The 19,005-nt window shown below is 39.0% G+C and overlaps 1 protein-coding gene across 4 annotated transcripts in view; it reads right to left on the bottom strand.

The window, feature by feature from the left end:
- Positions 1–16,142, bottom strand: part of LOC127573260 (phosphatidylinositol-binding clathrin assembly protein-like) — an 86,814-nt gene extending 70,672 nt beyond the window's left edge. For 3 of the 4 annotated variants that reach the window (XM_052021302.1, XM_052021303.1, XM_052021305.1), the window contains exon 1: positions 15,602–16,126. In XM_052021302.1, the coding sequence (XP_051877262.1) occupies positions 15,602–15,731 (130 nt within the window). In that variant the 5' untranslated portion in view covers positions 15,732–16,126. Of the gene's footprint in view, positions 1–15,601 lie in introns of all 4 variants that reach the window. The other variant, XM_052021304.1, reaches the window with a different exon arrangement.
- Positions 16,143–19,005: the final 2,863 nt, after the last annotated feature.

Below are 19,005 nucleotides of genomic sequence, written 5' to 3'. Positions count from 1 at the left end.
TAGTTAAAGCAGCAAATAGTAAGGATGTTTTGGTACTATTACATGTGCTTTTGTGAGACCACACCTGGTGTACTGTACAGTTTTGGTCTTCTTACCCAAGAAAGGATAATACATGCTGTAGGCCAAGTACAATGGAGATTCACCAGACTAATTAGTAGTGGGGGGGTTGTCCTACAAGAAGAGATTAAGCAGACTAGGCCCAGACCTCTTAAATTCAGAAAAATGAGATGATCTCATTGAAACATACCACATTTTTTTGGGACTTGACAGGGCAGATACAGGAATGGCAAGAATGTCATACAAAGAGAGATTGGGTAAACTGGACCTATATTTGCTAGTGAGGGGAGGACATTTCCCCTGGTTTGGGGACTAGAACTAGGGGCCATGGTTACAGGATATGGGGCAAGACCTTTAAGACTGAGATGAGAAATGTTTTCGCACAGAGGATTTTGAATTTATGGAATTCTCTACCACAGAATGCATAGAAAGCCAAGTCAAAGAACATAGGGTAGATTTCTGGACACAAAAGACATCAAGGTGAATGGGGAGAGAGAGAGAAGATGGTATTGGAACAGAGGATCAGTAATAAACATTGTGGATGGCAGAGCAGGCTCAAGGACCTAGTGGCCTTTAAATACTCCTTTCTATGTTTCTGCATCTCTATTATAACCAATCCAGTAGGGAACACACTACATTACCATATTCTTAGTGTATGCAACTGCTATATAAGAACTGAACAACAGAAAGAAATAAATTGTTTCTGAATTATCTGCCTTTTAGAAATGATGGTAGACTGGTTATCACTCTTACCATGTATGACAAGAAACAGGTCAATTCATACATCTGCACTCAAGATTGGCAAATCAGAAGGCACATACACTTTTAAACCAGATCCTTTGTAACTAATGCAACAATGGGCTGGTGTACTTTCCTTTTGCATGTGCAGAACAGAACCTCTGGTGAAGTCTTCTTTGCGGGCAGCTCATCAGCCTTGTCATTCTGTATGTGGCTGCTCAACTTAAAAGTAGCAATGGCTGACATATGTGGCTTAACCTCATTCATCTGAATAGGGCTGCCAATCTTGGTGAAAAAGGTACATGGTTTGTCCTTTCATCTTTATTTTAAAATTAAAGATTTGAATTTAAATAGAAACACATCTAACTAATATATTTAATTTTTAATAATATTTCTAACAAATATTTAATTTCATTTAAACCATCTTAAATACCTCTCTCAGACATATGAAAGCATATTGAAAATGTTATTTTGACAGCACATACCACTGCAGCAATTATAATCTCTGTTCCATCTAAACCAATGTACATTGAACTACTAACCGATTAGCCTCAATATAGTCAAACCCCAGGCAAGATGATCTTTTTTTCCAAATTCATTTCAATTTCTGCTTCCCTCAAATAAAAACGCACCTTTCCTACTATATCTCTCATCCCTCCATATAGAGGGGTTTTCACAAATCTGGCACACTTATTATTAGAAATGTATTCTAAGCCCTCCAATCAAACTGATTCTAAAAGGCATCTTTCTATTTGTTCACTAAATTCAGGAGAGCTTTTCCAACTTTCACGCCGCCTACTCCTCTTCAGACACAAATTACACCCTCAAAATCCACTCTTTACATTGGAAACTAAGCAACCGCAACACTCTGCAGTTCTATAGCGTCTTTCACATAGAAAATGCTCCAAGGATTTCCAAGGTGTTCTTACTGGGATGGTGGGGTTGTGTTGGAAATCAACACTGTCAAAGGAGGATACATTAGCTTGGTCAAAGACTTGAGAGGCTACCATGGTCAATAGTCATCACTGGTCAAAAAACTTTGCATGGAAATGAACGAATAGTTTCAAATCGGAGGTGATTTCGCAGGTACTTTGCAATGCATTTTGACTGGCAATTCTGCACTGAAGATCTGCAAACAAGTATAAAATGTTTCTGCTAGTTTATGAGTCCATTTCTTTATATAACCATATAGTCTGAACTCTGGTGAAATTTTAATTGTGCAAAACATGATGGATTTTTGTCCAAATTAAGGACATTTTCATGACTTACAAGGTTTTTAAAAAGCTGCTCTAACTTAAGCATATATAGTGAAACTGATCATACTTGCTTTTGCTTAATATAAACAAATTTATTTTACCATTGATAAACACTCATATAGACACGCATGAATTGAGATGAAGCACAGTTAGAATTCATATTCTTTCAAATACATAACAAAAAAGTTCATTGCTTTCTCGGAATAGGTAATGGATTGAAGAAATAGGCAGTCACTATGATTTAAAATTATAGTAATCCCACTCTGGACTGCATAGTGCTGCGTTATGATTTTAATTTTAAGATTAAGACAGTCCTATTTGCATCTGCCATATTCACAACCACCCCATTGCCAGCATTTTCCTTTCAGACAAAGCCAAATTTTATACCATTCACCTTTGTTCTAATCTTTAAACCCATTGACCCATAATACCATTTCCAAAGCTCATCATCACCAGCAAATCCACTTTCAACTCCCTAGCTAACTAAGCTACTCACCATGCCAGGTGCTATCCTAAATTATCCCATTACTAAGCTCAATCCTTTTAAAACTGAAGTCATTATCCCCACTTCCCTCAAAAAGATTCAAAAGATCCTCAATCTATTCAGCCCTTTCACGCTACCACCACTTCTTTAACCCCATTCCATGTCCAAAGTCATACTTGGGCACAGTATTTCCATCTTCATCAATCTGCTCCCCATAAGTGGAATGCCTCCAATAATATTGGCTTGCCATTGAAATCAAGCCATGGCAGAGAATCCTTTGGACATAGACCAAACCCTAACCAATCTCCAAAAGAGTATAAAACAAACAGATCACAATGAATTCCCAAGGACTCTTGTACCAAGTATCAGGTAATCTTGATAATTACACACGTTTGTGATTTAATCAAATGCAAACAAGTTTGTACATGTCATTCAGTGGGAAATACAGGATTGTGCACCAGAAACAGCAAGACTAAATATGTTCCTATAATTGAATGATTGTTTATTAGTTGCATTAACAAATTGAAATTCATAATGCATCTTAAATCAACAACACCCAAATTTAAAATTCTCACCCACACATTTAAATTCTCTTATGGCCATGCTCCCATATGTGGAGCCTCTTATTGCTCTTTTGACATTGTGTACTCTCTGTTCCTGACTACGGCCTCTTCCGAATTCCCTGGCCTCCTGTGCCACAGAATGAATTTCAATTACCCAAGTCCTATTGTCTGGAATCCCCTCCCTATAGCCCTTTGCACCATCTCCTTTAAACTCCCACCTTTGACAAGTTTTTGGTTACCTTCCCAAATCTTCCTTTTATAACTTTATTTTCTGATCTGTCTAATAAAAGTAAATTTGGGGCACAATTGGCCTCAGCATCCAAAGCTAGGGGGTTATGCAAACAAAACTTTTCTACTCTCAAATAATACCAAGTATCCAATGCAGGAAATTATATACATCTCTGGATGAAAGTGATGTTGGTTGTTATCGTCCATGGTTGAATAGCTTGTTGAGGGTGGCAACCTAAGATGTGGTTTTTTTAAAAATGAAAACACTATTTGAATATACGGAATAGGAGACAATTTTGCATTTTCAGCAAATTAAGTTTTTGTGAAACACGAGATTAGAGTATGAGCAATACATTACTGGTAGACCTGGAAATCAAATTCAGCACCATTTGAATATTCCCCCATGTTCGCAATTTGATATAGGTCTCCATATGATCATGCAAAAATGTGTATGTTCATCCCTTTCAATAATCTTACATTCAGATCTGATTATTTGCTGAACAGAACACCCCACTCATTAAGGCACCAACGTAATATTACAAATTTAACTTAAATGGATTTGCGCAAATTTCATTGTGCGGAAAACATTTACAAAAATACGAGTGTATTTTGTGCATTTCCTGTGTCATGACTGATAGTGAAATAATGCTACATTTCATCTCTTATTATCAGATCATATAAATTGGCAAGATGGAGTTTTTAATTAATGTATTGAATATTAGCAGTGTTTGTTTTTTCAGAAAAGCTGCAAAACAATGGCCTTGATCACCATTTCATATTTAACTAAGTAGTTAATTTTATCTTTTACTTGGGTCTCAAAACAAACAGTACAGTGAGATATGATAGGAACAATGTTGCAGATAATAGGCTGTAGTAACTGTCTGCGGTTAGGGAATAGGGAACCTGTGGGAAGCTAGAAACGAGAGTAATAATGGAATTTGAGAACACAACTGGAGCAGGGGGTGGGATGTACAAAAATCTAAAAACCTGAAGGAAAACTGGAAAGGCATACCAGGATTTAGGGACTCATAGGGACTGTCAGAAAATCCAGAATATAGGAGTTGTTGAAGGATCCCGTGGAGGAAAATTAGGAAGGGTTGTTTGATTTTCCACTAAAGGGTAGGTGGATTTAATGCAGAAAAAGTAGGGCATGCCTTAGATAAATGCAGTGATTAAGAACATTCTCAAGGATGAACAGAAAACAGCAGGGAGGGGAAAGTAATGAAAAATTATATAGCAATAAAGGGAAATAATTGAAGTGCAATGAATTCCAAAACATTCAGAACAAAATTAAGCACAATCAAAGCATAATTAGTACAATTTGTCTCCATGGTGGACTAAGAACCAGAGACATTTCATGGTACTTTGACTAAGTCTAAATGAAAGACCATAATCAATTTTAAGAATTTATAGAACATATAGCTAGCACAAGCAACATAAGCATTTAATGGCCATTGTCACTTGCTAGACCACTTCAGAGCACCATCAAGAGTCAAGCACAATACTGTAGTTCTGGGATCACACTTAGAGCAGAAAGGGTAAGGATGATAAACTTCCTTTCTAATACAAATGCTCTGTCTAAAGCCAGCTGTGTCCAACAGAGAGAAAACATCCACAATCCTCCAGGTTTTACCAGGCTCCCTCTGATTACCTACACCCCTTTGTCCTGTGCTGAAACACTCAAGGATTCCATCAAGCTTCACCTCTAACAAAATTGACAAACCTTCAAGACAGTTCAGTCCTATGGTATGGAATTCCCATTTGAAACAACAGCCCGCCATTATAAAGCGCCTTGAAAATTTGTAAAACTTCCCATGGCAGCTCATCAAAACATAGTAGATTTTTTAAAAAATCATATTACCAAACACAAGAATAAGACATTACGACAGATAAACAGAAGGTGGGAAAAGAATGCCTTCTCAAACAAAAATGGTATGCAAAGACAGGTTTACAGATTCCAAAGCTACAGTTTTTGAGAGGTGAAGGCAAGCCTGCCAAGAGTTGAGGCCAAAGTCGTGGTGAATGAATGCAAGAGCAGAATTAGAGCTCTTCTTATCCAACTTTCTGGAGATTCACTCACTCACTCCACAAAGATAGTCTGAACATCTACAATATGTTTGTAGCAACTAGATAGGGTTTCTTCAAATGCATCTCCCAATTAGAAGGACAAGCCACTGGAAAATTATTTTCATATATAAAAGGGCAGGCCATGGAAGAATTTGGTGGTCCCGGGGAGGATCCACATTACATTGAACTCAGGGGCGACAAACACTTCAATTTTACACCTGGCACAGCCATAATTCATTTGTATGGGGACACAGATCTGGATGGAGAAAGAAACGATGAGCAAGTAGATAAACTTCGATGTATGGCATGACATGGCCTTGAATTCAATTAGACACACAGGGCCATGTGTCCATGGGGCTTGCCCAGGACAGGGGCATATGCATACTGCAAGCTAGGTCAACTATAATCAAGCCCATTACTCAGTTATATGCAAATACCCCAAGATAAGTTCCCTACTTCCCACACTTAAGTCTTTTGCTTCATAGCTATCTATTGTACCTTTTAGTCACTTCTGACAACATCACTGATAATCAGTTTTTACTCTTCTTTTGAAAAATATCTTTGAAAACATCTTTGAATGTTTTTACATTACATGATCACAAATTAGTCACTGTTGCTCAGTGAGAGCTCCAGGTATCATTACAACATTGATCCTAATATGTACATAAGTAGTAAACTTCTTTCAAAGGAAGGTGAGGGTGACTGCCATTCATATCAAGGCAACACTTGACCAAGTTTAGCATCAAGAAACCTTGATAAAATTGAACAGATGGCTTTGGTGGTTAAACATCTCAACTCCAGGATAACACTGCAGATTTCCCTCAAGGAAGGAACCCTAACCCAACTATATTCAGGTGCTCTATTAAAAACTTTCCCTTCATAAAGGTCAGAATGACTGCACAACATTCAATCCTGCTCATAATTCTTCACATAACAAAGCAGTTTGTGCTTGAATGCAAGAAGATCTAAGCAATTTTAGGCTTAAGCAAATAAGCAATGGATAATATTTGCATAACACCAACACTTGGCAATGACCATTGGCAACAAAAGGGAGCCTAAGCAACACCCACCCCAACACCCCTTTAACATTATATAGCATTGCCATCACCAAACCTCCAGTATCAATATACTGATGGCCACTGTTGGCCAGAAATTTAATTAGATTAACAACACAAGTTCTGTACCTAAGAAAGTAAGTCAGAGGCTGAATACCCTGTAGAAAATGACGCACTTCCTGACTCCTCTAATCTTTTCCACCATCGACAATACAAAAGACAGGAGCACCATGGAATGAGTCTAACCTCTTTTGAAGTTCAACGCTATCCAGAACAAGTTAGAGAGATTTACTGCTACCCAATCCATCATGCTGGGGACTCACTCGCTCAGCAATGGCTGCTGTCTGTATCACTTACAACATGCTCTGTAGCAACTCGCTAAGGTTCCTTAAACTGTACATCTGAAACCCCAACCTCTGTTACACAGAAGGACATGGCAGGAGGCTCATGACAATGTTGCCACCAGCAAGCTCCCCTTCAGGTCACACACCAGCCTGGCTTGGAAATATACTGCATTCTTTCATCATCACTTGTTCTAAATACTGCGTTCAGCATAAGGTGTACAGCAGTTTAAAAAGCAGATCACTGCCAATTTCACAAAGGGAAATAGGAATGGCCATTAACACCACACATATGTAAAATAAATTCATAAAAATTGTTGAGATTGCGCAACTCATTTGCAAATGCTTTATCACATTTCAGATGGACAAGGAAATTAGGTTGTATTCTCCTTAGTTCTAATATCCCTACAACATATGGTTGTGCAACTCTAAGCTACATACGTAGTTTGAACTTATCACTGTCCAACTTCCAGATATCAGCGCACTCTGTAATTCCATCATGTGGATAGGTACAGGTTCAAAGTTCCTATTACAACATGTGAAACACCCGTATGCACAATGTTGGATTTAGAGGCATGAAATCACCTACAGGAAAAATGAAGGTTTGCTATAAAGTTATCCCCATTCCCACTTTCTCAATAATATCCTACATTGTCTTTGGAAGGCACCAATCTCTTGAGCTGGTACTATTCCAATGACATCTATCTACTTTCAACAACTTTGCTTGGTAGTTAGTTTTCAAGCAAAGGACAGAAAAATATTAATTCAGCTTTCTGACATGCAAATGCTTAAGAAAATAGAGTAAAGGAAACAGGAACAGGCCTTCAAGTCTGTTCTTTCATTCAATTAATTTGTCAAACTCCATTTACCCAATTGATTTTTGTATCTGTAAATACCCTTATCTAATAAAATTTATCAATTACAGTCTTAAAAATTTTAAATAGTCCCAGCAATCAGACTTCTCCAAGAGAAAATTCCAGATTACAGCTGTCATGCCATTTCTGACCTTCCTTTCATCTCAGCACCACTGCTGTCTTATAGCTCCAAGGATCCTTGGTGTTGTCCATGCAAAGTTTGCACATTCTCTCTCCATTGGTTTCCTCCAGGTACTCCAGTTATGTCTCCATCCCAAAAGACATGCTGGCAGTTTAATTGGTTTCTGCAAATCACCCCTTATTGTAGATTAATGGCAATAAACCCACCCTCAAACTCATTTTAACTACAGCCCTCCATTCCAGGTCACATCCTGGTGAACCTCTTCTGTACTTTTTCTATTGCTACCACATCCTTCCTGTAGTGTGGTGACAAGAATTGTACACAGTACAGTGCAGTGTAACCAATGTTTTGTACAACTGCAATATTACATCCTAAATCTTATACTCAATGCCTCAGCCTACAAATACAAGCATACCAAATGCCTTTTTCATGACCCTATCTACCTGCATTGCCACTTTCAGGGACCAATGGACTTGCACCCAAAAGTCTCTTTGTACATCAACACTCCCAAGGATCCTGCCATTAACTCTCTATTCCCTACCAGAATTTGACCTGCAAGAGTGTATTACCTAACACTCATGCAGATTAAATTCAATCTTCAAATGCTCAACCCAACTTTCCAGCTGATCCATGTCCCATTGCATCTTTAAACAACCTTCTTCACTATCTACAACTCCATCAATTTTCACGCTGTCAGCAAATGTACTAATCAGACCACCAACATTCTCATCCAAGTCATTTACTTCCATGACAAACAACAAAGATCCCAGCACCAATCCCTGTGTTACACCACTGGTTAGAGACTTCCTCCACCACTTCTCACTGCCTCCTATCACCAAGCCAATTTTGGATCCAGCCTGCCAACAGACCTTGGATCCCTTGTGCCTTAACTTTCTGAACCAACATACCATGCAGGACCTTGTGAAAAACCTTATTAAAGTCCATATAGACAACACTACCACCCTACCTTCATCAATCTCCTTGGTTACTCCCTCACAGAACTCAATCAGATTTGAGAGACATGATTTTCCATGCACAAACTGACCTGACTCCTAATCAGTCCCTGCCTTTCCATGTGAACATAAATCCTGTCCCTCAGAATCTTCTCCAACAAGTTCCCTATCACTGATTCCCTCACCAGCCTGTAGTTTCTAGGCTTAAACTAACTAACCATTTTGAACAAGGGAACATCAGCCAAGGTGCATCCAAAAAATCTACATAAAACCTTTTCTAATGTGGTACCTCAACAGTTTAGAATATTGACAGTTTTGGCCTAAGATCTACAACATCAACAATGGAAAGAGAACTTCCCATTTGTTTCTTTTACAACATTGATCCTCAACTTTCAAACCTAAGCATCTATTCACTAAGATTTCTCTGCTTTATGTAAAGATGTCCCCCCCCCCCCACCCCCCCACCACCACCCTCACCCCTTCCTGTACCTTATCAAAGAAGAACATTGGAAACAGGAGCAGAAGTAGACCATCTAGCGTACACTGCCACTCAATAAGATCATGACTGACCTTCTACCTCAACACCATTTTCCTGCCCTATCCCACATTGGTTGATTCCTGTAATCAAGGTTTCTCCAGTTAGTAAAGGGATTAAGATCCTAAAGAACTTATTATGCAAAAAAACTGTAAAACAGGCATGCACAGTTGGCTTTTAATTTTCATAGGGGATACTAGCTGCCATGAATGTCAAAACAAAACAAAATCAGAAACTAGTTGATCTCCTCACAGTGAGGATGCAATAAATCAAAAGCAAACCATTTTGACAAGGTGAAAACATACATGCTGAAGCTTACAAGTCATTCATCCGATGGCCATCACTACCAGATAGAAGAGCACAGGTCCTCAGGTTTTACCCCATTTTAAACAGCTTGTTTATTTCAGATTCCTTCCCATTAACCCAATCATTAAGACCACTAATGTTACTAGTTTTCACAGAGCTGTTTGAAATTCACCTCCCATGTGTTCCCTACCCTTCAGTGCAACAAACAAAACCTTTACAGCAAATTAAATAACATCCTTTGTTACAACAAAGGTTTTATAAATGAATGTTTGCTAATCAGAGAGATCTGTACTAATATCCAGACATCCAATCTGTTCTAAATGAAATCAAATACTGAACCTTCACAGTCCTCCGTAGGTAGAGGATTCCAAAAAATTCCCAAGAAATTTCTCCACATTTCAGTCCCAAATGACTACCCTTTATTTTATGATTATGCCCCCTGATTCTACACTCTTCCGCCAGGTGAAACGTCCTCCCTATATCAACTCAGTTGAGCCCTCAAAGAATTTTGTACATTTTATGCTGTATGTCTCTATGATTCTATGATTTCAATGAGGATACCTCCCATTCATCAAAGCTCTAAAGAATGGAGGGCTAGCCTACTCAATCTCTCCTCTTCTAATAAATCCACCTTTCCAGGAAAAAGTCAGGAATTTTCACTGCAGTCCCTCTGTAGTACATAATTTTTAAAAAAAATTTTTTTTGAAAAAGTATGTCAACTATAATTACTGCATTTTTTCATGTACGTTTTTCTCCAAAATATTCCATTGTCAAGTATTGATTGTCTTTTAGAAATCAGCACCAACTGGCCATAATTATTTTTCCCTCACCAAATGACCACTAACTTCATTCCACATTGCAGATTCTGCTACCTTCAGGTTCAACTTGATTTCCATCGACAATAATATTCAAAATCTCCTTGATCTTTTCCATTGAATTCATTGGTATACATGGAAGTAAAACTACAGCTTTTCTGTAATCTTATGATCATTCATTTATTGGACAATGACAGTTTACATCTCCATCCATCAAGTTTCATATTTTGGTACCTTCAAGCTCGTCCCAGTTTTCAAAGCATCATCACCTCAGAATCAGGTTTATTATCACTGTCATATGTCGTGAAATTTGTTGTTTTGCAGCAGCAGTACAGTGCAAGACATAAAGACATAAAAATAACCATAAATTACAAAAATAAATAAATAGTGCAAAAGAGGAATAATGAGGTAAAGTTTATAGGTTCATAGACCATTCAGAAATCTGATGGCAGAGGAGAAGCTGTTCCTGAAACGTTGAGTGTGGGTCTTCATCTCAACTAATTTCTGAACAAGAAAACTCTTTGGAACTTTGGACCCAATTCTTCCATTTTAAAACAACATTGGAAAACATTATTTTACGTTTACCACTTTCAGAGTGATACCTACTTTCATTAATCATGCTCCTATCCTTTACTCACAAGTAAGCAACTATAAATGCCTTCCAAATTCCTTCCTCGAGCTGTGCAGCATCTTGCTTTGTGAAGCCCCTAATAAGATGAACATAGAGCTCTCTCTCTTTTGTTTAATCTCTAATGCAATAGAGTTTCACACCATGTACGGCTTGAAGTCACAGAAAATTTACAATAGAACATAGAACAGTACAGCGCAGGAACAGGTCCTTCAGCTCACGATGTCTGCGCTGAGCATGGTGATAAATTGAACTAATTCCTTCTGCCTGCAAATGATCCATATCCCTCTGTTCCCTGCACATTCATGTGACTATCTAAAAGTATCTCAAACGCTGCTATCGTATCTGCTTCCACTACCACCCCTGGCAGTGCTTTCCAGGCACCTGAGAAAACAATCCAAGTTTGTCCAACCTCTCCTAATAGCTAATACCCTCTAATCCAGGCAGCATCTTGGTCATCCTTTTCTGCACCCTCTCCAAAGCCTCCACATCCTTCCTGTAATGCTGCGACCAGAACTGTATGCAATACTCTAAGTGTGGCCTAACCAAAATTTAAATACAACTGCATCATGACTTCTTGATTCTTATATTCTATGCTCCTAGTGATGAAGGCAAGCATGCCATCCACCTTCTTTACCACTCTATCTACTTGTGTTGCCACTTTCAGAGAGGTATGGACTTGGACCATATAACGCAGGAGACTATTCAGTCCGTCATTTCAGTGCTGATCAAAAAAGGGCTCTTCAGTCTAATTTGACCTTCCTGCACTTATTCAGCCCTGCAGGACACAGCTGTTCAAGTATAGAGCAATTTTCTCTGCACCGTCTCCAATACAATCGTATCTTTCCTGTAATGCAGTGACCAGAACCTTATGTAATTCTCAAGCTGTGATCTAACTAGCACTGCATACAGTTCTCACAAAGCCACCCTGTTCTTATATTCAATGCCTCATCTCAAAGGAAAACATCTCATATGCCTTTATAACCAACTTATTGACCTGTCATGTTACCTTTAAGGATCTGTGTCTCACACAGTGCTCATTCATTATATATTCTCTTGCCACTTGCACCTCCCAAATACATTAATCCACATTTCAAGATTAAATTCCATTGGACCCTATCATGATCAATTGACCAGACCATCTAAATCTTCATGCAGTCTCAGCCCTTCTTCCTCACCATCAACCACTCAACCAAATCTTGATTAATTTGCAAACTTTGTCAGTTTAGCCCATATAATTGATTACTGCCAATGTCAATTTTGAATCCAATTTGTCACATGACCAGCCTGCCAAGTGGAAACTTGTCAGTGGATTATTTTAAAACTATTTATGCCACAATGCAATCTTAGGTCAAAGATGTCAAAATTAAACCTTCATTAACATGTGGTAACAGCAGAATTATTAAGTTTTAGATACAGTGCTTAATAAGAAGAGCATGCAATATCAGGAAGAATGGCATACATGTGCTACAGATTTGTAGATTACCTCACTGGTGACATTCAGTAGATTTTATATATTCTATTACGCCCTGATTGCAATCTGAGGTGCAGTTTAACAATTAGCAAACAAGACATGAAATTTTAAGAAGACACTAGCTCCACCACTCAAGTTAGAAAACACAGCATTCAGTTTTTAAAAAAATTTTTAATAACTCTGATATGCCTTAGTTTTTCAAAAATAAAGTTATCGTTCTACAAAGCACTATACCAGAAAGGATATTTTTTCCCCTTTCTCTTTTTATCCTATGTGAACTAAGAATTTTAAATATTTTCTGCTATTGTTTTTTCCTACTATCAGCAGTATTTTAGTCTTTAGTAAGATATCAGCTGACTGGCTGCAAAAATTAGGATACAAAGAGTTAATTTCAGAGTAAAGGTCAGACATACATCAAGAACCTGAAACAACTGGAATTAAACACTTTTCTGACTGTTCCCAGGATTATTTCCTAAAAAAAATCTTATTTGGCCAGCTCCCTCACATGGCGTGGTAAAAGTGTTCAAAGATATTAGTGTTAGTCAAGTACAGAATCAAGGTTGGCTATTATGCTGTTGCAGTCAAATTGCTACTGATTATATATCAGGGTGCGCTGGCTTGCCTGCCCCCCGATGAGGCATTCTCCCTTTCTCTCTACTAAGCTCACACAACCAACAGCAACCTTGATAAGTTTACACAGGCCAATTATTGCAAAAATCGTGAGCAATATTTTCGGGGAGAAAATTTTGGTGAACTAAATAAAATTCTGCAGATACTGCAAAAAATGAAATAGAAGTAGAAAACTCTTGAAACACCAAGATCAGACAGATTCTTTAGGGACAGGAAGCTATAGCTAGCATTGTACAGTGATGATATTTTGTTATACCAATGAAATTCTATTTTTTGTTTATGCTGGAAGAGGAAGTAAAAGACAAAATAGTAACAAAGAAATTGAGGCATTAAATTTTGCAATGTGAACTGGAATTCAGAACTCACAATTTCTCCTCTTAATTGCATATTTATAATATTAAACAAAAGCTGCTATTTATTTCATTAAGAAGACTAATGCACTGCAATCTCCTCTCTAAACAAATCTACACATCATTTTGCATCATACTTTAAGGGAGCTATAACATCATACCACAGAATACAAGAGGTACAAGCAGGAGTAGGCCCTTCTAGACTGCTATGCCATTCAAGATCATGGCTGATCTTCTATCTCAGCTCCATTTGCTTGCATTATTCTCATATAACTTTGATTCCCTTAATATCCAGAAACCTTCTGATCTCTCTTTTGAATAAACTTGATAACTGAGCCTTCACTGCCCTCCGGGGTATAGAATTCTAAAGATACCACCCTCTGATGAAAAGAACTGTCATTTCAGTCCTAAATCCCGACCAGTTGCATCACGGTCTGGTATGGCAATTTGAATGCGCAGGAACACAAGAAGCTGAAGAGAATGGTGGACTCTACCCAATACATCATGGGCACATCCCTTCCCACCATCAGTAGTATCTACAGGAGGCGCTGCCTCAAGCAGGTAACATCCATCAAAGATCCCCACCATCCGACCATACCATTTTTTTTTCCCACAGCTACCATTGGGCAAGAAGTACAGATGCCTTCTTGAACCAACCAGCAAAACCCTAATCACCACTACAGTTTAGCAACATTAAGAACATTCTGATCATTTTGCATTAAAATTGAGTATGTTTTTTTATCTAATTGTGTTATCTTTTAAAAATTGTGCATAATTTATGTTTAATTTATGTTTTTCTAGTGAATACTACTTATATGATGCTATGTGCCTGTGATGCTGCTGCAAGTAAGTTTTTCATTGCACTTGTGCATATGACAATAAACTCGACTTTGAATTTGAGCTTACGATTCCTGGTTCCAGACTCTTCGGGAGAGTCCTCTTTGCAGTCAAGAAAGGGCCTTAAATACCTATCTAACAATATATTATTAGAATTACATAAAACACAAACTTCCTTTCCAAAAGGATTACTTCCTTCACTTCCTATAATGGAAACATTTTTTTTCAACATTTCCCCAGGCTGTCTGTCACATCTTTAACTAGGTAGTTTTGTGCAATTACTGTCTAAAGACTTTCTCCCAATTCCCAAACACACATTCATGAATTTTGGGCAATAGGAGAGACAATTTATATTAAAAATCAAAAATGTGCAAGTAAGCAAGTAGTTAAGTAATCAGGAAATTACACATTGGCCTGTATGGTGTAGGGCACAAGCACAGGACTCTTGTTCTGCTAAACATAAATTTTGATGTATTGTACTAGTGTGTCTTGTCGTAGAAGAACCTGAGTTTAGTTTTCAATTGTATGACAAGTGGTAATGGTGTTAGGACTACAATTAAACTTTCACAAATGCCTCAATTTTAGTTGAGCTATATCACTGTCTGCTGCATAGTGGAATACCTAGGTTCTACTTTACATAGAAATATAGCAAAAGAACAGAAAAGACAGAAAAAGGACGACATTTGGCCTTTGTGCTTGCTTCACCATTCAATAAGATCATTGATCTACCTCAGTGGCATTTTCCTGCCCTAATTCCGTTTTCCGAGATTGCCTTAATATCTAAAAATTTAACTGTCACGAAATTATCGGACAGTAACATTCATATGCAACTCACTGGAGAAGATGCTAAGTAAATGAAGCTACGTTTCCATACAGAGTATCAGATACATATTAAAAAAATTCAACTCTGAAAGTAGATTTCCAGATCACAATGGCTGGAGTGGCAGGTGTAGTTTTATTCTCACCCCGTCAGAAACAGCCCAACTTCAGGTATTCTCACACCGAGGACACATCACACTGCCACATCGCAGAGTCTGATCCTCCTCGTGAGATGTACAGAGGAAAAATTATGGATGAAGACTCAGCCAAGTACTGGTGAAATGTAACTCACCAAGGGCTGTTCTGCCTTTCCACAAATCTTTCACGTAAGGTTTGACTCAATAGCTAGTGAATTCAGAAATGCACGGTGATTAATAATTATGAGAGGGAAAAAAGGGTCACAGGGGAACTGGAAGGCCTGTCCTCACCACTGCACTCCCCGCCCTCGTCTTTGCCTTCGAGTACTCACAGTCAAGGTGCTTCTTCTTGGGGCCCATCACCTCGTGTGTGGTGGCCTTACACGCCGCCTTGGTAACGGCCGAGCCGGTGACGCTGTGCTGGGCCGCGGTGATCCGGTCCGTGATCGACTGGCCCGACATGATCCGATCCCTCCTTTGGGTAGAGACGCTACACTCTGACCAAATACGGCGACAAAATAGCACGGAAGATGTTCCAAAAAATCTTCAGGACCCCTCGGTCCCCCCACCCCCAAGAAACAAAAACCAAGCGATGACAAGACACTTGAATTTAGGGGGGGGAAGAAAAAACTTATCGGATTCAACAAATTTTATGCCCCTTTCCGTGAGCGAGATCGAATTGTTCCACAAAAAAAAATGGGTTTTATTTCCTCGGGGAGAAAAAACTAGCGCGGCTAACAGAGAGAGCAGGTGGAATTTTCAAGCATATCTGATTTGGGGGTATTTGACGGGAAGGCCAGCGGTGTTTGGCGAGGGTTTCGGAGCTCCCTCCCTCCCTGCCCCTTCGGGCCGGCCGCTTCCGGTTTCTCGGGCACTCGCCGCCAAAATGGCGGCGCCGCTTTGTCAGGTGATTCAAACCCAGGCGAGGGATTAAGGTAGAACTGCAGCAAGGCGTTTTCTCTCAGGTCGTGTTGTGTGTCTTTCATTGTGCATCATTTAAAGCTTCTAAACAAGCTGGTCTGTCTTTTATTTTTGTGCTTTAAATGCTGAGGGGATGATGTGATTCTGCTTCCAAAAGGTAGTGTTTTTTTAATTGGAAAAAACCGCTAGGCAAATGTGCCCAAGACCAAATGAAAGATGGTTATGCCTCACCCATTTGATATTTTCGACCTGGGGTGTGTTGGCTTGAATGAAGTTCACTGGATTGTGGAAACATCACAGAGCTAGAAATGGCGGTTTTTTTGGAGTTCTCTTTTTCTGGTGCCTAAAGCACTGCTTGTTAGTGTTTTGCCTGCCTAATGCGTGACTTTGTATGGTGCTGGGCCAATATTAATGAAATCCACAATGAGAAAAGGCCATTGGTGCCATCAGTTGCCAAGGGCTGAAGCACTGGAATTCCTCTTTAAACTCCTCTCCCTCTTTTCTCCATGCTAAAACCAAATATTTTTAACATAGTATTTTGGATTTGTCCCTAATATCTTTATGTGGCTTAGTATACCTTTTATTTAGTTGATAAAGCTTCTTGGCTTGTTCTTTGCCATCTGGGGTGAAAATGTTTGCAATCCTGCTGCTTTCTAACACAATGCTTGTTGTTCAAAATTAGGTTTTTTTTCTATTTCACCCATATCCTAATTTGAAAGCATGTATTGTATCTCCACCTCTTCATCTTTCGCTAGTGAAAATGTCTAATTGCTAAAATTTGCTTCAAAACTTGTTCTGTTTGGGTCTTAAATCATCATCATCACTTTAGCTGAATCTTTTTAAACATGTATGTATTTTTTGAAGTAACTGACTAACTCCAATTAGCCTTATCATCGCCCAGTACAAAGTCCAATAACTTCTGACTTTAAATCAATTGCACAACAGATGCACTCAGTTACTCAGTTTGATTTATTAATAACCAAACAACTTATTGGACTATTCCCTGGTACTAGCTACAAGAACTAGAAGCAGGGGTAGGTCTTGTGAACCGTTGTGTCATTCAGTAAGGTCATGGCTGATTCTCAATCTCATTCCCATAATGTGTGATATCCTTGATGTTCGTAAATCTATAGATTTCTGCTTCAAATACATTAAGGTTAATGATCACTTTGACATTTTTCTTTCTGATAGAAAATAAAACAATTTCATATTACATATCCATGTTCTGTTTATAGTTATCAATAAGCAGCAAGAGCATACTCCCCCCTCAAATAAACATTCAACACATTAAAGGGTATATGAGTGTGTACATGTTTAATATCTATCTGTTTAACACACAGTTCCAAAAGCTTTCAAAATTAAATTCCTATGCAAGCCCCTGCTAGTTTATGTATACATTATATTTTAGAACTGCATGCCACATCTCGCTCCATCAGATCTGATTCAAATCTCTAAATTTAGCAGACACAAGAGATTCTGCAGATGCTGGAATCTGGAGCAACACACACAAAATGCTGGCAGAACTCAGCAGGTCAGGCAGCGTCCATAGAGGGAAATAAACAGTCAACGTTTCAGGTCGAGACCTTTCATCAGGACTGGAAAGGAAGAGGGCAGAAACCAGAATAAGAAGGTCAGGGGAGGGGGAGGAACACAGGCTGGCAGGTGATAGGTGAGTCTGGGTGAGAGGGGAGGGTAGGTGGGTGGGGGAGAGGGGATGAAATGGGTGATGTCGGAAGCTGAGAGGTCATAGGTAGAAGAGGCAAAAGGGCTGAAGAAGGAGGAATCCGGTAGGAGAGGGCAGTAGACCATGGAATAAAGGGAAGGAGGTGGGGAATAGATAGGCAGGTCATGATGGTGGGGGAGGGGAAAGAGAAGGGCTGAATGAGGGAAAACAAAGGGGGGGAGGGAGGGGGAAGAAGAAAAAAGGGGAAAGAGTGGAGGAGTTACTGGAAGTTAGAAAAATTGATGTTGAGGCCATTAGGTTAGAGACTACCAAGGCGCAATATGAGGTGTTGCTCCTCCAACCTGCTTCTGGCCTCAACATGGTAGTAGAGGAGGCTGTGGATAGACATGTCAGTATGGAAGTGAGATGTGGAATTGAAGTGGCTGGCCACTAGGAGATCCTTGCTTTTGCAGCAGGCAGAATGAAGTTGCTCGACGAAGTGGTCACCTAATCTGCGTTGGGTCTCACACAGATATAGAGGAGGCTGCACTGGTGGTACCAGATCCAATAAATGACATCCTCGGATTCACGGGTGAAACGGTGCCTCACCTGGAAGGACTATCTAGGGCCTTGAATGGTGGTGAGAGAGGAGGCGTAGGGACGGGTGTAGCACTTTGTAAGGTTGCAGGGATAAGTGTCAGGAGGGTCATTAGTGGGCAGGCAATCCCCTTCCTATTTATTATTTATTCGAGGAGGTTAGTATTAACAGACTTTAAAAATATTTATAAGGGCAGACAATGAATGCTTGGATTTCAAAAGTAATGATGGGATCTCAAAAGAATTCCAGGCAGAAATTTAATCAATTTAACAGCATCCTGGTTCTTCTTCCATTCACATAGACAATTTATGACAGTAAAGCTTATTTACTTGCCTCATTTAAGCAATTTTATGGAAACACTTAAATTCAGGTGAAGTGCATCCACTAGATTAATCCTGGAACATTTCTTGTTAGTAGACATTGAAACTTGATTGTTAAGAACACAGATGGAAATGCACAGGATCAGCACTTTTTATGCAATTATTTTCATTTCTAAGATGGGCAGTTTCCTGAGTAAATTTACAAGCACTCTTTAAATGTGTTTGCTAGCAAAA

Source organism: Pristis pectinata, chromosome 8 (assembly GCF_009764475.1).
Source record: "Pristis pectinata isolate sPriPec2 chromosome 8, sPriPec2.1.pri, whole genome shotgun sequence".
NCBI lineage: Eukaryota > Metazoa > Chordata > Chondrichthyes > Rhinopristiformes > Pristidae > Pristis > Pristis pectinata.
Note: the sequence above shows the minus strand (reverse complement) of the source record. Positions and strands in the feature narration are given on the sequence as shown.